This window comes from Pholcus phalangioides, unplaced genomic scaffold, assembly GCF_987345545.1.
Source record: "Pholcus phalangioides strain wild (caught in Gottingen) unplaced genomic scaffold, Ppha-v1.0 ptg000010l_1, whole genome shotgun sequence".
Lineage (NCBI taxonomy): Eukaryota > Metazoa > Arthropoda > Arachnida > Araneae > Pholcidae > Pholcus > Pholcus phalangioides.
In genome coordinates this window covers 19,702,470-19,726,561 of record NW_028301603.1, presented here as the reverse complement: position 1 = coordinate 19,726,561, position 24,092 = coordinate 19,702,470, and the positions used below count along the sequence as shown (strand labels likewise).

Below are 24,092 nucleotides of genomic sequence, written 5' to 3'. Positions count from 1 at the left end.
AAAAACTGGATATTTTTGCGAAAATAAGACGACAGCCACACAATATTTTTCCAGAACGGAGAGAATGCTCGTGTCCCGTGAAACAGGGCGTATGGTCTTCGTGTTGAAATTTGCAGAGTGGCACGCTCATCGAGAATAAATTTGGAAAAAGGTTGCCCTGCCCTAAGCTAGTTGGAACTCTGGTAATGTTAAGACATGCTGGTGACCTTTCGAACGAAGGAGTCGGAATTGTTGATGAAACGAAGCGACTGTGGAATGACATTAGGTTATCGCTGCGGTCGTTCAAGAAAAGATTGTATGTGGAATGAAGAGCCTGTTGTTTCTCTTCAGATAAAGGAACCAGAATTATACGTGGCATGAAGCGGCTGTGGAATCAATTGTGTTGTCATTGTGTCCCTTCAAGAGACCAGAACTGGATGTGGTATGAAGTGACTGTTGAATCAGAATTGGTCGTCGTTGCAGCTCTTCAATGTGGAAGAAAAGAAATTCTGTGTGACATAAAGCAAATGCAGAATCAGATTAGGTTTGCCTTTGTATGATCCTTCTTCAAGTGGAGCCAGAACCGATCGGGAATCACTACGAAATCAGATTAGGTTGCCGTTGTGACCCTTCAAGGAACCAGTAAAACTGAATGTGGTATGAAGCGACAATGGAATCCGTTTAGGTCGTAATTGCGGCCCTTCAAGCGAAGAAACAAGAATCGCATGTGTTCAACCAAATTAAGTTACCCTTTAAGAAGCCAGCAGAACTGAATGTGACACGAAGCGGCAGTAGAATCAAAATTATGTTGCCGTTATACGGAGAAACCAGAATTGCTTGTGAAATGACTGTGAAATCAGATCAGGTTGGGGCAAGCCATCATGACCCATCAAAAACAAACAGAATTCAATGTGGTATGAAATGGCTGCGGAATCCGATTAGGTTTGCCGTTGCAGCCGTTCAAAACGAAGGGGTCTTATTCGCCATTATTGAATCGACTTGAATGACTATTGAATCGAAATAGGTTGTCATTGTGGCCCTTTAAAGTGAAAAGTTAGAATTACACATATATGTGACATGAATTGAATATGGGTAAATGATAGAACGAAAGACAAATTATCTTTTGAGATACGTCACCTTTTTTTTAAGGACGATAACGTTGGGAATCACGGAAAATGATTGAAGAATGCTGTTCTCATTTAAAATACTGTAAAACTAAGAGGGCGCCCTCCGTTTTAGAACCTAGCCAATCAGAAAGCTAGCCTTTAATATATGTATTATGGTAAATACCATGAATTTTAGAAAATCTAAACAAAATATTATCAAACAGATGCCGAACCTAAAACCTTGCCAATCAAACGGTAACCGTTCAATAGGCATACAGTCACATTAAATAATGCGAATGTAATCCAATGTGGCGGAGTACCATCAGGATAACCGCCAGATTTCAATTATTGTGGATAAAGATGTGTTTCCAGTGGTTTTCCAAGTATGTTACACGAATTCGAGATGACTTACCACAATTCAAGACTCTCCGCAACAGTGGTAATCCTAATCATTCCAAAATCTACGTTCACTCACGACTCTAACAAAAAAGTAGATGGCAGCACATATTAGTTGATTACAACTGAAGTTCCAACATGTGTGTAATGAACTGAAAAAATTATCTTTCTCTAAAAAGCGGCATATATTACAAATCTCGCACATAAAATTGATTAAACAAATTCAATTTATTACAAAGGCTGCTTATACATATGGCCACACATAAGATATAGACCATACATTTAAAAAAAAATAAACCCACTGGACCTGCAACATGCAGGAGACAGAAAAAAAAAAAAGAAAAACAAATAGCAATAAACAATGTCATTTGGTCCCAAGTAAATACTAATTTGGGTGATGGATAGCCCTAAATAAACTCGAATTTTTCAATTGCAAACTGTTCACAAAAATGCACGTATATATATATATAATACATATATAACACAAATATAAGAAAATTCGACAGCAAAAATATATAATCTTGAATACTAAGGCCAGTTTTAGGGCGCCAAAAAAGTATAACAACAAAAGAACACAGCCTTGTAACATGCATTAAAAATTCAATAGGTACAAAATTTAAGGCACTTTCCATTGCAATGAGTGAAGTTAGTTTAGGACACACTGTACCTGCAAGTATCAGCCATCACATACTGAAATGTAATGCTTCAATATACGAATAGAGAAAAAGTTGGAACTTATCTATATTATGTGTTAAAAAAAAGTGATAAATACAGAGAATTCAATTTATTTTGAAAATTAAAACGAATTTTATATTGATTATTATAGTACAAAGTTCAATCATGAAAATAAAATTTTAACAGGAATCTCATTTTATTTAAAATTATAACAAATACATGTCCCTGCAAAAACGTACTTAATATCCATTAAAACTAAGATAATTGAAAATAGGATAATCAAAATGTCAAATAATTTTTAGTTGTTCAGTTCAATATGATTGAATGATTTAGAGAAAAGATACATCAAATCCAATCCAACATTGTTTGAAATTGAATAATTATTGATGAAATTTGAATCAAAATCTGAAGTTACCAAAAGTTGCGAACAATAGATGCAAAACTGAAATATTATCCACACAAGTATGTGTATTAAGATGATTAAAAATTAGATAATTATCAACTTACTTTTAATTTTGGCCTGAACATGATTGATGTAGGGAAAACACAATGAATTTAACATTATTTTAAAAATATTCTATCAATGAAATTCTAATCATAAAATTGAAGTCAATCTTAACTTATCAAAAAAAACTAGGAACAGATGTCACTGTAAAAAACTTAATTACAATTCACAGATATGTACTGAGATTAATAAAAAATTAGATAATCATCACCTAATTTTTAGTTCTGGTGTAACTTTGATTGATTTAGAAAAAAAACTACAACACATTCTAAATTATGAAACATCTTACTGATTCCAGTCACAAAAATTTAAATGAAAGTCTCAATTTCCCAAAAATTATGAACAACGGATATCACTACACAAAAACTGAAATATTCATGTATTAAAATGATTAAAAAATTAGATAATATTTACCTTATTTTTAGTTTTGGCTCGCCATTATTGATTTCAAAGTGACAACTAATAAGTTTTGGTGAAATATCTATCAAATAAATTAAATCAACATCTTGATCTACCCAAAAGTTATGAAAAATTGATGCCACTGAAGAAATGTAATTACTGATTTTTAAATAACTACTGCAAGTCAACATTATTTTGAAAATACATATTTTTGATTGATAATTAATGGTAAAATTCCAATCATGAAAATTTAGTTCACAGTCTTAATGTACCAAGAACTAGAATAGATGTAATTGTAAAAACTGAAATACTGGTTTTTTTATACAGACATGTATCAACAGAATGTAAGATATAATTACTATTCGTTTTTTACTTTTGCCTACATGAATTGATCGATCTTTCAGTGAGCACCACAGTGAATCAATTCAACATTTTTTTTAAAAACTATATACATTCTATATAGTTATCTGGGAAATTTCAATCATAAAAATTTAAATAAAAATATTAATTTTCAAAACTCATAACCAACAGATATCACTACAAATACTATTATTATGCATTAAAAATACATGTAATGGTGATTAAGAATTAAGTAATTATCAACTAATTTTTAGTTTTGATCAGATATGATCGATTTTGGAGCTTCATAAGATATGTAAGATGTATCAGAAGAAATTTGATAATAATAGGAACCAACATATTGAAAAATTGCTAGGATAGATTTCGAAACATGGCCGAAATCGCAAATAGGACTTGAACATGGCTCGGACAAGTCACCATAAAAGTTTAATATTGCATATATTAATATGTACAAGTATATATAAGGCACCTGAAGTGTATATAAAAAATAACAGTAATAACAGTGGTTTGTTATCCGCAAGATATGTTTGTATATCAAGGAGGGGGGTGGACGTGAAATTATGATACTAAAATATTGTGATTTTCAATCAAATTTTTTTCCATGTAATTAACATGTAAGGAAAACTACTGGGGGAGGGGGGATAAAAGAGTGCAAAGCAATGGCACACACACACTGTTCACACTCTCACACGCATGTATACACATGTAAATATATATATATATGTATATAAACATCCCTTCACAAACGGAGATATACACATAAAACTTACATCCTCCGACATGTTTTTTTCTCCAATTTTTCGATGTTTTCATTTTTTCCAAAAAAAATTTTTTTTTTTACATCTGCTGAATGATTTCGAATTTCTGCCTGATGTCCATCGGTACCTTCTTGGGGTCTTTCTTCTTGCGGGCCGCTAACATTTGGCGCATCTCCGAAGCACTCATGTTGAGGTTGAGGCCGTCGGCCATGTCTGGCGATGAAGGGCCGTTCTGACTGCCGCTGCTGCCTCCTACGCTGTTGGCATCGCTGCTTCTAGAGCTCTTGGTCGAGTGGGGCGAATCCGGGACGGATCCCACGCTTCCGTCCATCGGGGTCGAGCTTCTGGAGCTGACCTATCAATGGGAAAAAGAAATGAACGATTAAAAACTTGTACGAGTGTCATTCGATATTATTCCAGTAATACATTCCTGTACAAAAAGCCCTTCTGGTCTAATTTTCTTGACAACTCATTTTTCAAATTTGGCACCCTGGAGCCCCCATTTTGCTGCCCCCCATGAAATACGCATCTGTTTTGGTTTCTCACATACTTGCACATACACAGTCACTCACCAAACTGCTCCTTCGTTCTCTAGGTTTTTTTATCACTCTTTTATCATTAACATGCTTGACCACACCCTCACTCTTCAAGTCACTCACTGAAGCGGTCTCTGCTCTTTACATCAATCTTGTCATTCACTGTTTTGATCACTCAAGCTTGCGCTATGTATAGGTTATTCTTTTGTTCACTCATATGTTTGCACGCCTTCAAAGTCACTCTTTTGATTACTCACTGACCTTGTCTTTCCCTCTCTAGACAGAAGCAGATTCACGGTTTTGCCGCCCTCGTCCAATTCTATTTCAATTTAAGGAATGACCGCTCTTTTCTTAAAATTTGACGCCCTTCCAAACTTGCCACGCTTGGCTATAGCTCGCTTAGCCCTCCGTTAATACTTAATACGCCTTTGAATTTGCTCGATATTTTCAAGCGAGTTGCCTCAGGGAGGTTGAAAAATCACACGAAGCCTTTCCAAGACATTCCAAAAAAAAGTTCGAGAGATAAAAAAAAGCAATCGATCGGCTCAAGATCACAAGATCGATAGCCAATCGATCGATAAAGATCTCATCCAACGTCCGGAATAGTACCTGGTTGTTAGGAATGATTCTTACCTCTACAGCTGGATTGCTGTTTCGATTTCGAGCTGAGACATTATCTTCTAATTGCCAACTTATACGATTCGTGGGCCAGATATGATATTTCTGGCGCATGTGGGGGCGATCGTATGATCTGTACTTTACAGGACATGCCCGTAATTTTGGCCGTCAAAACTTTTCCTATAAAATATGCCTCGTTTTTTCCTCTTATTTTCAAAAAGACTTACTTGAAGACCTATAAATTACATTATGCATTATGATTCTGTGAGGCTTAACTATAGTTATAAATGCATCAATCTTACATATTTGTCAAGCACATGTTTTTTGTTGGATTACATTTTTACAGATTGTGACTGGCAGTCTTCTATTTCCCGCTATTGGCGATTTTTCAGCAAATATAGCCTTTCAGCAACTTGCCTTGAGAATTTTTTGCTTTCATTAACAACTTTTTGCTTTTCACAATTTTTTTAGCTGTAATCGCAACTTCACTTGGCACTTGCGTTTGACAATTTTTTTTTTTTCGCAATAATTGATATCACTTATGAATCCCGATTGCCCGTAATTCCGTTAAGGAAATATGGTTAGCCTAGGCAGTTGTCATATTATGTACATTGATATTCTTCTACCGTAATTCCCATCCCACAGGGCCGGATGGAACCCATTTGCGGGCTGGAGATCCTGCAACCCTTATATAAAGTAACTAAACCTCTTTTTTTATCGGAAAAAGGTGGAACCATCATGAACGCAACATATACCTCATCCTTGGCTTTTCCATTAGCCTTGATGCCATTATTCTTAGGGCTGGAATCCTTGGCCGGCTCAGTCTTCTTTTCCTTCTTTAGGACTTTGTCCTCTTTAGGGGCTCTCTCAGCTGACTTGGGCTTCTCGACCGGGCTCTGTTTGTGAGAGGTCCCGTTGGTGTGGATTTCCTATAAAAGAGAAAAAGTCTCATTTTAAAAAAAAGCGTCTTATTTTTTTTAAATAAAACCAAAAAGAAAATCAAGTCATTTCGTCATTTACAGAAAAATTCAAGTGATAGGAAATAATGAAAACACCTATAAGCAGACCAATAACGAAACAATACGTAGCGGCCATAAACACACACAGAAACTTCTATTGATAGACGGTATTCACTCGTTATTTTGGATCCGTGTTGCATGACGGTGCCAAAATAACCCTCCACTTGCTTTTTCGATAAGTCTCCGAGATCCGGACATTGATAGCAAACAACAGAAAAGGAAGAAAGACGTTATTCTACAAGACCAACCAACCGAATTATTTGTGTCTGTCAGTCAAGGACGTTTTCGCTAGTGGTCACTTTCGTGAGAGACCGCTGGTATTTTATTACCTCTCCTTTTTTTTTTTAAACGTACGAGACATTTGAAGACATTCTGATGTTGACCAATGGGTGGAGGGGCTGATATTGACACTAGTTTTGAAAGTCATCGGTGAAGTCAAACGCAATGGAACAACTTTCATCTAAACTTGGCAAACCCTGTTGAAAAGCATTAAATGCATGTATTTTCACACGTTTTGACGACTTCAAAAAAAATGTGAGCAGGGTTGTGTCATTGACATAGCTGCAACGTCAAATATGAATACATCTCTCGAGATACCAATATTGATACCAATAGGGGTGTCGGGGGACTAGACTACCAAAGATCAATCCGTATATACCACTAGCTTCTATCTCTACCGGCTGGTCTGGTACCAGTAGCGTACGCAGAATTTTTTCGAGGATGGGGGGGGGCAATATTTCTTTCCCCTTCCGGGGGGAGGATTGTTTTTTAGCCAAAAAAAAAACTATTACTTTGGCCCTAGTGGGGATGGGGAAAGAGTCCTTGCGCGCATTATTGTGTGATAACAACCAAACCTGAAGAGTCCTTACGTGTGTTCTTGAGGTATCCCTCGGCATACTGCATGGTTCTGGTTTTTGGACGTCAATCAAAAATTTCTGATGGGCTATCCGCTGATAGATCATATCCCAGACATGTTCAAAAAAAATTCATATCTGGCTAACATGCAGGCTAGGCAACAATAGCATCGTCGAACGTACACCGTTGGGCTCCGAATAAGTCCTGAAGGTTTCTGGTACCGTGTGGTTGGGCATCGTCTTTTTGAAATACAGTAAACCTCTCTTTTAAGGCAGAATAACAATTTCCCTTGTATAATAAAAGTATGTAACCCCGATTAACGATCACTCCTTTGTTACGGACAATTTTTTTGTCCCCATTGATGTCAGCAAGAGAGGTTTTATTGTATAATACCAGGAGTGTGCTTGAGGAAGAATACAACTTCAATCTCTACAACATCCCTGCTGTAGTGGGTGTTGATGAGACTACCCATTTTAATTTCGACATCAATTATGGTCACATTAGATGATGTTGAGGCGAAATCCATCTCCCAGACTTCATTATCCAACGTTATACTACCCGAACGACAGAAAGAATGTTGTGGAGATCCATTGGAAATCTTGATTGCTACGAGTTGCGGATAATCTGGACAGTCATACTAAACATGCACTTTCCCTGACTTCAAGGACATACTGTATTAGCGACATTATTCAATGACTACTTCACACACCAACTCTGGCCACATCGCTGTACGCAATTTATTGCCATTTACGAGTTGGGTTGGAAATGAAGGCTCCATCTATCGGTAGAAGCCTCAAACTCACTAGCGAAAAAATATATAAATATATCATCTATATTCTTCCTCCGGTTCGAACCAGGGACCGGACGGTGGTAAACGAGCATCTTACCATCATGCCACTCGGGCACACAAAGGACCTCTCATTCAAGAACTTTTTTTTTTTTACTTTTATTACCAGACGCGCTCCGCTCCCCATCCGATACAGACATCAGAGCGTTCTCATTCAAGAACTGGAGTACGTTGCAAGAAGCCTAGCAGAGTTCGAAAGACCTCCACCACTACTAGTCAACAGTGGAAGCTCCATTAGATATTCTCAACAAAATGTGTCGTTTCTTCCACCTTGTTTAAAGTATCCATTGTAGCCTCTGATCCGCAGTTCGTAGCAATCAAGAATGTGGACGACATTTCCCATATCGTACCCCGGACAGTACAACACTGGAGAATGTACTTTGAAAAACAGAGCTCGCCTCAATATCTTCTGATGTCACCATAATTTATGTCGAAATTGAAAGGAGATTCGTTCGGAAACGAACTTGCCCATGTCTATGATATTGGAATTTCAAACCACACGAGCATTAGTGGATACACGCTTCTCGAACGGGAAGGAGGCGAATCATCGAGGGTATGTATACTGTACGGGAAGGGAAGACGTATGTCCACCATCCCAGCCCTGCCTATGTACACGAGTGTATGAGATGAACGACGAAAAACTCATTGGCTTCGATGACGTAACTTTAGTTGCTACACGTATTGTGCTAAACTTTACCGTAATTAAATTCCATTTACGATACTAGGAACTCCATAAAAACGTCATTATTTCTATGTTTATACGTCTAAGTAATAAAATATAGATAGATGACAATTCACGTTCGGATAATAAGGCGGAAAAAAATATGCCTGTGACATGAATGCCATCAACGCCTATATATGTGTGTATCTAACTTCATCAACAGCTTTTCTTCAGTCTAAAATGTATTCAAGATTCATTATTTCCTGTAGTAGTAGGTAGGAGGCCTATAGAAACGAACTAAATATAACCATTACGAAAAAAAGAAAAAAAATACGGGGGAGGAAAAAAAAACCCCGGGTATTTACGATGAATTCATCTTTTTCTTGCCAACTCATGACAAATGTCAAAATTACGAAACCGTTATGGTGAATCCTCGTTATAACGTGCGAAACAATACGCCGAGAAAAAAAACCGCAAGGTTGAAGGCGAAGGTAGTCAAATAGGCAGATAGCCATGAATTTCGTAAAATGAAAAAAAAAAAAAGGTCGAGGTCTTCCTTATATAAAAGTTACCTCGCTTCTTCTTCTCTACGACGATAACACATTACGAAGGGTTTCGTTTTTTTTCTCTCCTGTAATTACTTCCTGCATAAAAAGTATCTCGGATCGACCTTCAGACGAAGGAAAAGCTCATCGGCAGGTAAGGAATGACACCGCGATTAAATATGTTTTTCTCGTACGAGCTCGTCCACCGCCCACGGAAGAGACGACTCTCGTTTAGCCAAGCATGCGTATGTACGCACGTGGATAAGAATAATAGGAATTCCAAGACTCGAGTCATGCCTGCGCAAACATTTCGGCCATTAGAATCACGACGTTATTTGAAAATCCTTGGATATATCATGGGATTTATAAATTGGTGTAAGACAGATGAAAGAGAGAGAACAACTACGAATAAGATGACCAGACATCAACTAGACTGCTTCAGTAAATAACATCCGAATACCGATCTGTACCGAATGAACCGGGTTCGAGACTACAATTCCCTATCCTTTCTTCATGCGTTCGGGAAATACAATTGCAATTGAACTTCGTTAAGATGAACTTACTTTAACCCTCTATGATCCGGTGCATATTTCAATATACGTCGCAAATACATGGTCAAAAACTTATACCGATTTCTTTTGCATTTCAGAAAGTACATTGAAAGATTGTTATCACGAGTCAACAATCGCGGCGGAAAATTGTCGTTATGACGGACTAAGTAATACGTGAATTTGCATATTTTTATCTGTCAGGTTATAAAATTGTAGAAAACTGCAGTTTTATCTGCATTAAAATGTGTTTTAGATCGTTTCGTTCGAATATTATCGAATGAGCAGAGCTACAGTCATCGAAACTGAATTTTTGGTTTCACAGCAAGTTCATTTTCTAAAACATTTTCGCATAGAATTCCGTAATAGCAAAGCGATTTAGTCGATCCACTAAGCAATTAAAAGTCTCCTTTATTTTATCACTGCTCACTTCCATGTCTGTATGGACTAGTCAACATTTTCCCGCTCTAACCCCGGAAAATTTTTTTCACAATTTTTTACAGCCATTCGGAAACGACTGCAAGTTCTGGTCCCGTGGTGTCTTAGTCACTGGAAGAGACTACGGTCAAATAAAATCATCACATAATCCATGTGTAATAAGGAGGCCCAAAAATAACCCTTTTTTGTTTGAACTACCTAAGCGTAATTTTTACGAGGAACACATGTGCCTTGATAAGAGTCATCAGTTCAATTCTTGAAATGGGAGAAGGAAAAACTAGAATTTTTGAAAAGTTTTTCTGACGTTAACCTTTTGAGGTCCTATGTCGAGGTGGAATCGACATCAGGCAAAAAAAACCGGTACTTCATTACAACAACCCCTTAAGATCACCGGAAGGCACCTGTGAATTTAGCTTTTTATCATACCACATGAGCTATACAAAAAACGCAATAGCTAGTATCCAGGGGCTTTCCTCATTGCAGTGGGGGGATAGCGCTGTAAAGTCGATCTGTACCAACGAAGTACTGAAAAAAACCTCTGGACCGCTAAGTCTTGCTTTGTTTCTTATTTTCAAATTGCTATAACCGAATAATTTTTGTATTTTTAACTCTTAGATGCTTTTTTTCGTAGTCAATGACATACTGAAAACCGGAAAAATCCTTAAACAAATTCTATTTCAAATTGCACTGTTTATACAGGGCTTTATTGAAAGCCTCAAAAATCGCACATAAAACAAACGTATTGAAATAATATCCCTTTAAAAACACAACTACTCTCTTCATCGTTCAAACTATAGTAAGGAAAAAAAAAATTCGGATTACAAACTTCAAGGTGAAAAAAAAAGAAATGCAAATAGATCATTTTAACAAATTAGCGAAATCACAGTCGCACATGCTCTGTTACAAAGACTTGTTGTTGATTGGGACATCTGCCAACGAATTCTAAATATAAAATGGAAAGAATATGACCTCACATTTTGTGAAAGGTGATTCTCAATTTTTATCTTCAAACTGGCTGCAGTAATGAACGCTTAAAAAACCCTTTACACATATGCAAATACGCATTAAAGGGTAAGCATTAGCTATTTGATATCACCGGCAAATCACTCGTTACAGCGAAATCCCCGCTACAAGTCGTACTCGTTATAACGGAATTTTACTGAACGTCTTTCTGGTGTCATTTCTGTACAAAATACGACCGTATAAATAAGATAGTTTTTATCTAGAACGAGTTGATTCCTTGTCGGTGTCATTTTGTGAAAGCCTCTCTTACGTGTCCTGGGATATATAAAATCGCACCAAGTTGAGGGACTTTAAATAAAATTCAAGGTAGAAAACTATTCAACTCATATTAACATTTTATCTGTTTACAGATAACAGACAATAAAGGCGAACTGTATATTTTAACATTAATTAACAATTTTAGCTTATTAAAAAATCCACTCTAATTAGTTAAATTGCTGCGCTGAAATATTGTTCCAATTAAAAATATGTTAACAGCACCAATTTACATCCACTTTTTTTGTGTAATACACACACACACAATTTGAATACGTTTTTATAACGGTCAATACAATATACAGGGTGTAGCACACGCCGCAAACTAAGCGCGAACCGTTGATCCTAGAGGCATTCTTCCAACTGGCCTTGAGGGCCTGTTTTGAGAGCAACTGGCCTGCAACGGTATCAATATTCAATCATTACACCTCAATCATGGTTCGAAAAATAGATGGCAGCAATGTAGCAAGCATTACACAAAAACAAACTTCACATTAGGTTCACAACATGTACCAATTCATTAGAAGTTCCGCAGAGGAATAAATACAAGGTGCATGTGTGGTTCAGTAGTAGTCAATGTGGATAGGGACACGCATTTCAGTCAATGGATACGGACACGTATTTAGCTCAATACTCAGCGGACATGAACGATAATTTCTAGGAAGCCGATAAACTTTTCGATCTGATTCATTTCCGTAGACGTTCCTGAAATGAGTTATTCATAACTAATGATATGCATTTAATATTTTTTTTCGTCTGCTTGTCAAAAGCCGTGAGTGATTCTCGGCTTCTTGCCAAAAAAAAAATCTAAATGCCTACGTAAAAAAAAACTCAGTCTCAAGACCATTTCTTGAAGTGAGATCTAAATACGCATACATAATCCATAATGCATTCTTTTTTTCTTCAAAACACAACAACTAGGTAGTTATAAGTGCCAAGCGAGGCGCGAAATGGGTATCTAAATCGTCTCTTGAGAATACCATTTTGCCTGAGATGATGATGGAACTAAAAAAAAAAGAGAACATTCACCGTTTTAATATAGGCCTGCTTATACGTTCATTATCGGATACTTTCACGAAGAGTCAGGAATGTACAGATAATATTTCAAGACTGCATGCTTCATCAACTACTTGATGAATCGTTATAATGAACAATATATATATATATATATATATATATATATATATATATATATATTGGAATCAAGAACATTTCCTAAAGGAAAGTCCATTATTTCATAATGATTGAAAGTTCGGAATATTTGAGATCATTATACATACTAGTAATCATAATCAAAATCATTTCATGGAAAAAAAGCCCCATTCATCGAAAGTAAAATAATTTTCATAAATACGGCAACGAGAAAATTTGCGCGCGCACACACATATATATATATAATACATATAAATTAAATTATTATTAATGTTATGATACCTGTGAGTGCTTTATTTAATGTTATCATTTGCTTGTGTAATACACATCAAGGTAATTATCGTGCTCCCTTCCTCAAAACTATTTTCATAAAGGAATTACAATATCGAAAGAGTAATCAAATATCGTAATAATAATAATCAAATATCGTAATAATAATAACCAAATACCGTAATAATAATAATCAAATATCGAACCTTTTATATGCTATTTTAACCAATTTTTGTTAATTTAAATGCTCTTTGGGAGTTGATAAGTCTAAATTTCTCCGGAGAAATTCCTTGTGCCCCCTCCAAGTACTTCGTGTCTCCCCCCTTCAAATGTCAATCCCGCGTACGCCTCTGCCTCAGAAAAAAAAAATGACCGTGTCAAGGTCCTGATACACGCATGCCTTTCGTTAGAAGTTCCGCAGAGAAATATGGACGAGGTGCATGTCTGGTTTAGTAGCAGTTAAAATCCCAAACCTCTTGATCGAGTTCAGCTTCAATCTTGCAGAACTTATACTAAATCATGTATAATTTGCATATGTACACATAAGTTTGATTCTTGCAGAATTTCCTTTAAGTGTTTTCAATCGTTCAGTATTACCTGCATTAAGGCAGCTACACCAACACCACCGCCTATAGCTATAGATAGCCTTGTCTACACTCGTTCAGGTTTACCTGCACACAAATTTGACCCGGACAAATTGGTATCTTCATCGGACATACCTATACTATTTGCATAATCTGCATAGTGTGGAAGCACCGAACTTCCAAGTATGCTTGTACAGCTTTGTTCACACAGATGTACGTGCGCAGGGAAACCTGAAAGGGTGTAGCCGAACATTAGGTTCATTTTAATCTTGCAATTCGCATAGTTTCGGTTTAATTTGCGCAATTTCCCTGTTCAACTTTACATAATTTTCATAATTTCAATTTTAAATACTTTACGAATTTTCGATTTCCAATAATTTATAAGTATTTCCGATTTAAAAAAAAACTTATATAGCATTGATTTCAAGCTTGAATAATTTTTCTTCATTTGCATAATCTCCATTATGATTTTGAACGCATCGTATAAATTCAGTAAAAATCCGAAATAATTTATCCGATGAGAAAAAATAATTGAAATTCATTAAAAATTAGGTTTTAAAAATTTACTTAATTTCTCAAACTGGTATTCACGCGTCAATTATTATGAATACTATCACGGTGAGTACAATGAAACTGCTCTTGAAAGTCACCCATCTTTCACGGCCAAATAATAAGTTTCAGTTTAGAAGTCTATTTTTTTTACGTGCGAATTTTTTTTTCCGCAAGAGAGGGGTTTTATTGTAGGTCCACTTCGAAAGCATTTATTTTAAAGTAAATTCGACTCGCAAAGCTAATGAGATAATAGTTTGCCGCGAATGATAGTTTTCTCTTTCAATTTTAAATACGTATATTGATTTTGCCAATATGAATATGCATATTATATTTACATTTTCCCGTTATTTTTCGAAAAAAAAAATCCTTTCGTAATAAATATATGGGCACAACAAATACACGAACACACTGACGCAGTAAAAACAGAACGTTTTCTAACCTTGGTTTTGTCCATACAGCTGCTCCGAAGTATATTCTCCTGAAGGATTACGCACGAACCACAAAAATCATTGGCGTAGGATAAGAGTAGAATAAGAAAAAAAAAGAGCAAAATATATACGTATACCTGAAAAGGTACGCCACTGGATTTACACTAGACTACCGATGAAAGAGAATGCTTAAAAAAAACATTAAACTAAATTGGCACGAGTTAAAACTGCACGCCATGCGCCGCTCTTTTCGAAGCAGTTGCGTATTCGTACAGTCAGCAAAAGAGAAGAGAGCTGTTTTACATAAATGCTGAAAAAGCTGGCGGCATAGGGTTAAGGGCGTTGCGAAACCGGCTGAACAAACAACCAAAGATGACAAGACCGGCGCTGTGCGTGCATATACGTATACGTTGTTTGGTGCTAATAGTTTTGAGCAACAAAAATGAACAGGCGTGGTGTGGAAACACTAGAGACGAACAATGATGTTCAGTTAACACCTGCGCGTCAGTCCAATTACGAAAAAATGTCCCTTCCAGCCCTCCTCTTTCATGACGAAGTAAACGTGACATCATAACATACATGCTCAACCCATGGCCCGCGAGCCAAATGTGGCCTCGAAGTCATCTGATGTGGCCCACGCAACCTCAAACCGAATTTTTTTAAAAATTAACCAAGTGGCGCATTTCCATATCACTTCAGGGACCTGCAAAAAATTTACAGATCACTTAATGGTATGCGGCACAGTTCCAGATCACTCAAGTGGCCTGCAACACATTTCCGGATCACTTGAATAACACGTGAAACCTTCCCAGATCACTAATGCGGCCCGCGGTGCATTTACAGACCACATAAATCAGTGGTGCACAAACCGTGGTTGCGACTCCACCTGGGGTCGCGAGAGATTCTCCAAAATAAAAATATCCAAATAAGAAATTCATTTTTATTTAAAAATATGTAAGTGCTGGGCTAATCACCGTGTATCATACAATGCAATTTTATCAAATTCTACTTGTGAAATAATCAATATATCGGCTCCATCATGCCAGAATCACGAATGTGCAATGCCCTTGCAAAAAAAAGAAACGTGGGAAATGACGTTTGAATGGTTACTATATATGGAAGTAGTTTTCCATAAATTAACTAATCAAAATCGCCTAAAGTTAGTATTGCCTAATCAAAAACGAAACAAGCGTTCTGAAACGGGCTTTCGGGACAGCACGTTTACTGGCAAAAAATTGGGATGTCCCGGACAGCCTATGTAGGGGTCACCAAAAAAAATTTTTTTTTGGTCAAAAGGGGGATCGCGCTTGAAAAAGTTTACGCACCACTGACTTAAATGACTTGTGGCACAGTTCCAAAGCACTTAAGGTACCCGTGATGCAGTTCCACATTAACTTAGTTTACCCACAGCACAGTTGCAAATCACTCAAGCAGCCTGCAGCACATTCACAGATCAACAGATCACTTAAGTGACCAGCGTCGCTGTTCCAGATCACTCAAGTGGCCCGCGACACAATTTGGAACCAATGAAGTGGCCCGCAATCTCCTAAAGGTTGGACACCTTTGCTTTGCAAGAAGAAAACAATTTATTACTGACGAAATATCAATTGAAACACAAAAACAAATGCACAATTATAGATATTTATATTAAACTATATAAATTTATAGTATATAATATATTATAGTATATATAGTATATAAATAAATATTTTTATTTATTTATATTAAACTATATTATGAGAGAGCGCATAGACGCCAACAGCCGATCTGCCGTCCATTGATTGATAATGATGATTCATCTCCCGAGAAGTTGAGCTCGACCAATCTATCAACAACATAACATCAAAATGATAAACTGAAATAAGGTTGACCACCAAGTAAGTAAACAAGGTGTCACCGAATCCATTGTGGTTGGTCAAAACCCCGGCGAAAGGAGAAAAGTCGTAAAAAAACACATTCGGCCATCAACCATATCATGGTACCTTGCTATCGCGTGTTCGATTTTGAAAACGCGTTGATGGTTAGTGCAGACTATTATTACTATTAATGGATGGCGTTTCAAGATCACGGTCGAGAACGAAATCCATCCACGCATGTCCACTGTCCTTTCAGAAAGGAAAAATATAACCGTTCTTGATGACACTTACAACACTTCTTATCGTCGTCACTTACGTTGATACTTCGTCTTCCCGAAAAATGTTTACTGAATGCTTGAGATAGCGGGGTGAACTAAAATAAGAAATCCGTCGTGATCGTGATTTCATGACCACCAGCATGGCGATTTTAAACACATTAAAGAAATCAAAATAACTGCTGAAATCGACAAGAAATTCACACTGAAATTCGTATAGGAATACATTATTTTCTTAACAGTCCGTTTTGCTTTGTAGCAATCAACATGCAACATTAAGGTACAACATTAAGGTTACTATACTCAGTAGAACTTTTATTAAGCAAATAAACACAAAAAAATATGTGTTTGGATAAAAAGTCGTTGGATATATGACTATGTATATTAAAAATTTATTTAATTGCAGTGTTTTTCCCGCTGATTTCCGTCATATCATAACGATTTCTCTGGAAGCTAATTCAAGAAGGCTGAAATCAATCAAACCAATCCTAAGATGCCTATGAAGGACTCATCGTCCGTCTATCTTTGAACCTTTTTTTATTTTGTTCAAAAGTTACGCCTAATCGTTGAAAGAAAAGAGCAAAGTGAAGAATATCTATTGGCTATATATATAGCAGCATTTCCCAGGCTTTCTTTTTCATCACCCTCTCCTTCAGAAATGTTTTCCTTAAGTTAACCCACAGGATCCTATGTTATTTCTGTGACTTCTACCACCCCACCCCCGGACCATTCCATCGCCCCCTTTGTAATACACTGGGCTATGGCCACTTTATCAAGGCGCCTTACACTGGGCCACAGCGATAATACTGACGTCACACTTGCGCGCAAAAGTGGCAGATGAGTCAGCTTTAAGTTTCAAGGACTCCCCCTCCAACAGAGGCACCGTCTTTCTGAACGATATAAGACTGTTACAATTCCAATGCATCTCATCAACTGTACATCCCTATTCCTGCCAATTAAGGACTGCAATATGCTGAATAATCAGAACATTAGAAAACACGTGTATTGTTTTTGAATTCGCTGATCCCATGGGCTAGTTTCACGGCACGAAATGACTACTTGAAACACCTCCGATTCTCATAATCTTCATCACACGACGCATAAAATGCATAATACGAATGGTCCGGACAAAAAAACCACGATATTACAAAGAAGACCACCCGCAGCAAATAAAAGCATTACCACCAATTTAGACGAAACCCATAATTTGTGGTCAGGGGAGAATAATAATAATAATAATAAGGGTTTTTCAATAACGACCAAGAACAAGCCAAATTACTTCGAGTGAAAATCACGAAGAATAAGAAAATAATGTGAAATAAATGCTTTTTAGACTATAAAGTGACCATACTTCAATTTAATCCAGCGGTTCATAACATTTTCAGTCGCGACCCAGCAACAAGATCAGTTTCGTGACCCATGGGAACTGTTTTTTTTTTTTTAAATTAGTAAAAGTGACTGTAAAAGACAGTGACGCAATAACCGCATTTATATAGAACAGGACTATTAGTGGATTTGGACGACCCATCTCGGAGACCCCCTGAGAATTAAATTTGGGTGATAACCCATAGCTCAAGAGTCCCTGGATGTAAGATGAGTTGTATAACCAATATCGGAAGCCTTTAAAAGTCTCGCCTGGTCGGGATAAATAGCTCATGAGCCCCTGGCTGTTAGAGATTTGAACGACCCACCTCGGAAGTTACTGCGACCTAAGCTTGAAAATCATGGTTAAGAACCCCTGACTTAATCCATCTCCCAAAACATTAGTTCTCATTCTTAAGCACAAATCCCGCCTAAATGTAAGACCGTATTCTCGATAAAAGTCCAGATTGGATACAGACAGACTCAAACACAAGTCATGGCTAGTTAGTTATTTACACAAGTTATGGCTACCTTGATTTTTAAAAAAATGAGACAAGTCAGAAGTGAAAGAAAGTCATTAAACATAGAATTTCATTCTACGAGATATAATCCGCCTTCTCTTCTTACCTTCCACACAAATCTCACAGCCACCCATAAATACACAAATTCTTTATCTGAATGGAAGATCAAGGAGAATTCGCGGCAGCTGAATTGATGGTATATCCAACAGCTACGTTGAGCCATCGCCATCATGCTTGCGAAAAAAGAATGCGATTCTTGATATAATAACAACTACGGAATGTTACTGAACATAAAGAAAACTATTGCCATTTATATCATAATGTTAGTTACACATATTCATAATTTTCCGAGCGTTCTCATCAACGATTTGATTTTTTAATCGAGAGTTTTTACGACTCTAACTCTGATTCTTGAAATACAAACTCGGCTCTAACGACATTAAGTGGTGGCTTTTCTTTCTATTAAACCGAGCACAACTCCGGTCAATCGCCATGAGCACGGAAGTGTGAATGTGTGTACCTAACAGTCTGCGTGTGTATCTAGTGCTGCCACCTGACACAAAGCAGAACAAGAAAAAATTTCGATCTCAAAAATTATATATGCTGGCCATATTCCCAATTTTGGACCCCTGGAAACATTTAGGACTTGCATTTTCCTGGAAAATGTTTATGAGACTTGCGCACATCTACTTGTATACTGTGTTACTGACGTTTGACTTTTTTTTAAATAAACAAATCTCAAAAACACAGACATATATACAAATACAAACATACTCATAAGTACAAACACTTTATGACCGTGAGAGACTTAGAATGTCCTTCCATCAGGTCTAAAGGGAGTTATAAACACAAATGGTTCAGACAACAGCTTATAATAATGATTAGACATATGTTATATTGTCTTTTTATTTATATATTTACGATTACGATGTATGTTAAAATGTTAGATTACTCATTTTGAGTCATAATCACGGTTATATAATTAAATTACTTATTGCAAATATCCCGGTTAGTACATTACAAACCATACATATACAATGCATGTACCTTCAATACTTATATGCGCAATCAAAACCATATACATTCCTTTATCATTTTACAATTTTTTTTCTCTCTTTTTGTACATTGTAATCAGATATAAAATAGTTTTGCACTAAGTATTTGTTAAAATCATTTCATAATCAATATTTTTAAAAAATACTAATACGATTTATGTTTTTTCTATTGTCAATTTGATTTTCAGTATAAAATAGGTTTAAACCTTTAGGGGCTATGTAGGAAAAGTTCTTTTTATACTGTGTTTTATTAGGTTTTGGTACCTGGTATACTCTATTGTATCTACCTGTGGTTTTATTTTGATTTTTTGTTAAATATTTTTCATTTACCTGTGAAAATTTTATCATTCTATATATATAGTTTTTTTTGTCTTAGAGATATAGTGTGGCACTTGTATTTTCGTACTGTCTGTTATTATTTGAGATCTTATTATATTATGCATGCTATCTAATTCCCGGATATTGTCAAATTGCATAATTAATGACTGAATAAATGCATGCATAAAAAAAAATAAGTCTTTCGAAAATTTTTCATTTTATATATGATTATTGTATATTTTCTGATTTGTTTTTTGATTAAAATATCACAATGCGAGTTGCATTTAAGGTCATGTTGTATTTTTATACCCAGATAATTATACTCATGAACTTTTTCTATTTCTTGGCAATAGCAATCACCATTATCTTGACAGCGACAGTGATTATGTATTTTTAGATGCATGTTTTCATTGAGATTCATGTTTCTTGTTTTCATATAAATGTATTTTGTTTTTTATGTGTTAAGTTTCAGTTTACGTTTTATTAGCCATGTTAATTTTTGTTAGATCATCTACTTTTTTTACAACTTCACTCGTTTTTCCGACAATGCTGATTATTTTTCATGGTTTTTTCTGATTATTTTTCAAACTTGGACAGTCAAACATTCTACCTCAGGGATACGCGTATCACAGGTCAGTAACTACGATTCCAGAATTTTGACTTCTAATTTTAAACCATACACGATCCGGACTATATCGACTATTGTCAATTCAAGTAATTGCTCCAGTTAACTGCTAGATTTGTGGCGCAGGTGCAATAAGCTTTTGAAGAAAAACATATTAGCGATAAAATGATACAAAATGGAATATAAGAAATAAGTACAACAATATTTGACAGACGACGGCGATTCTAGGCCGAAATTTCCGTATTCAGGCCTGGAATATACACATAGTACTACTAAGTAGCACGAAAGCATGACGCTTTCGAGCATATACAACCAATGACCTTATCGGTTATATACGAACAAATGTAATCAATAAGCTCATTGGTGCCACATTCTCAAAAGTGACATTCTCTCGTGCCACTCAATAGCATGTGCATTCCAGGCTTTAAAAACTGGCGAAACCGTCTAACTATTGATTCACGGAAAGCATTATCTCCACAGGCATCGTGAATGTTTCTACTAGTTGGAGCAACATTGTTATCACTTAGAATATTTCATATCTTAAAAAAGGGGTGGTTGATGACGTAAGCAACCTTCAACCCCCCCCCCTGTCATCAAAAGTCAGCAAATCCGACCCCCCCCCCCCCTCGATGCTGACTTGAATGACCCCTAATTCAAATTTTGAAGTCACAACAAGCAAACTGCCCAATAACGTGGCTCAAAAAGCGAAATGAAAAACAGAAAATGGTGTAAAAAAACTAATAGAAACAATAATAAATAAATTAATAATAATTAAGTATAACAAGACGCAATAGAAAATATACGATAAAAAAAACGCATCAGCTGAAACCTGCACCAAACGAAAACCGCTAAAAACTTTCGGGACGGCCTAAAAATATATTCACACACAAAAAAAAACACTGAACATTCCCATTATCCACACATCCATAACTTACATTATTTTACTGATAATACAGGAAATTAATGGATGTCTGACACAAAAAAAAAAACGATTTAAGTCTTATTTCCGCAATTAAAATCGTTTTTAATATTATCGGTGATATTAATACATATTTTCTTCCTATTTCTCTTTGGCATGAGATAATCGGCTTTTAATGATTAATCTCAGTTCGGTTGGCTGAACTTCGTACCATAAGGGCGATGGGGAGAGACGCAATCAGATATAAGATATGCGTATTGAAAAGCGAAAAAAGCATACATAATATGCATGTATTATTCAAATATTTCCCTTTCACTGTAGTACCGGAAACTTTTGTTTTCCTTTGTAACAATTTCTTATAAGTTTCACGTATCTTCAATGTATACAATAATAAAAGAATTCGGTTTTCTTTTTTCATGTGTCTCGTGTATTTCACGCCCCATTTGCCATTGACTTGCGAGTCCGATAGGAATAGTACACAAATAAAAGAATAAAGATGGCTCTGGTTTGTGTGTGTGTATGTATATATGTGAGAATTTTTAATAATGTCGGAACGAAGGTCTCTGTCGATAAAGATGACGATAGCGTATCAAGCAGTTTGGATAGGAAATTGTCACGCAACTGCCTGCCATCAACAACTGCGTAGCGCAGCTGATAAACATGAGAGAGGAGGGAGGAAAAACAATCATTGTAGATAATCAAGAAAGAACAATCGAAGAAGCTATCCAAGAAGAGAATGGCTTTTGCTTTTTAAAAACATTATTTGAATTACTCACGCTTGGTAACTACCTTTCTGGAACGTTACGGGCGATGTTTCCGGTTTATATGCAAGATACAGTCGAACCCCGATTTAACGAATCAGTTAAAACTGAAAATTTTATTAGTTAAATCGTAGAAAATCGTTATATTTTGATTTGAGATCAACACAAATACATAAACGTCTAAAAAATGCGTTCAATCAAAGAATTCGTTAAATCGGAGTTCGTTATATCGTAGTACGACTGTATTATTAGGTTGTTTTGGCAATTTCTGAGTGGTTATGATTCAGCTGCTGATAATTCTTCCCATCACAGGGGGTGCACAAGTCCAACAAATGGTTCCATCCGGACTGTGAAAGATGTTCCTAAAAAATGTATCCACACAACATGATAAATACACAAGTTCCAGTGAGAGAGCTCGCATATTTGACCTAAAAACTGAAACGTTTGTGCACCTCATGCTAACCCCTTCCCTTGAACGGGTATCTTAATGGCCCAATTTACGAGCCGGCAAATGGTAATTTAAAAAATTGAAAATTTGATAGATGGCAGTAAAAAATTCACGCAGCGTTCCGTGAGACATTCACGTCTCAACGCGTCAAAGAAAATTTTCGGCTGAAAAAATAGCCGAACTAAAAGTCAGGAAAAATCGCCAACAGAAAGAAATGAAACACAACTGCAAATCGCAGTAAACTGAAACGATTTCCACTAGAAAAAAGTTTTTGTCATTTTTATCGCAATATACTATAATTTGTAAATTTCTGAAAATAATTTTATTTTTTGACTTTGGTCAGGAATAAAAATTCAATGCTCCGTTGAAAATACGGTAAAAAACGAAAACATTTTACAAAAAAAAAAAAAATCCGAGATGGCCAAAATTATGGAAAAATACAAGAATGCCCTGAGAAATACGAGTCATGTTATGCCTACCCTACATAATATGGGAGAAATTTGTCTGTCCCGTAAAAATACGATATAGTGTTGCAAATCGATACAATCAATAGCCCTCCCCAAGACATCGCCCTAGCTCCTCGTCTACTTGAAGGTTAAAATAATCATTTGAAGCAACACTGTGAAGTTGAAAGTCCACTGAGATCACATGATCTGGGTTTTAATCGCAGTCGGTGTATTTTGAATGTTTTTGTTTGATATGGCTGATCACAGATGAGTTTGAGATATAGGCAAGGATATTTTATCACCTTCGCAATGCTGACCAGACGTTGCACCATATCACTTTCATTGGTTTCGCTCCCATCAAAATCCTTCATATGGACATTCACTTGTGAAGTGATGCTGCCTAAAGTCACATAGACAAACTTAGTGAATATGTTACTGCCAAAGTACGAAGTGCGGCCAATTCACGAATTGGCAGAGAGTTTTCGCTCAAGTCCGATTTGCAGAAATGATTCGGCTTCGGTTGGCAAATTCCCTGGCCAATTGTTGATGTAAAACGGTCCAGTTAGGCACCAAATCCATTTTTTTCATCGCCAACGTGTGATATACATAGCTATAATGTCGTACGTCCCGTTACCTATGCACCCTGTATAGTAGCTGTATAGGATTAGCTCCATGTGACGAAAGAAAAAAAAGGAAATTTGAGAGAAAAACTTTATACAGTAATCTAGACAGTTTTCTGTCAAATTAAAAAAAATGATTACCGCATTGAAACTGCGATATGAGGGGTTACCATAGCTGACGTTGACATAATTATTACGCTGAAATACGATTACGCGATCACCTCGAATTATGTCTTTTCTTTTTCGACTTTGACCAAGTACTTCAGTCACTTCGCGAACTGGCTGGCCGAAGCCCAAAATTCGTTCATTGGTCGGGCCATTTACAACGAAATCGGCGGATTCGCGAACTGGCCGATTTCGGGCTTTGGCAGTAATAT

The 24,092-nt window shown here is 36.3% G+C and overlaps 1 protein-coding gene across 1 annotated transcript in view; it reads right to left on the bottom strand.

The window, feature by feature from the left end:
- Positions 1-1,690: 1,690 nt before the first annotated feature.
- LOC149081066 (uncharacterized) overlaps positions 1,691-24,092 on the bottom strand; it is a 65,234-nt gene continuing 42,832 nt past the window's right edge. Inside the window, exons 2-3 of the mRNA XM_089237839.1 lie at positions 6,088-6,261; positions 1,691-4,533 (exon numbers count right to left, since the gene is read on the bottom strand). Coding sequence (XP_089093965.1) covers positions 4,258-4,533; positions 6,088-6,261 — 450 coding nt within the window. The 3' untranslated portion in view covers positions 1,691-4,257. The remainder of the gene's footprint in view (positions 4,534-6,087; positions 6,262-24,092) is intronic.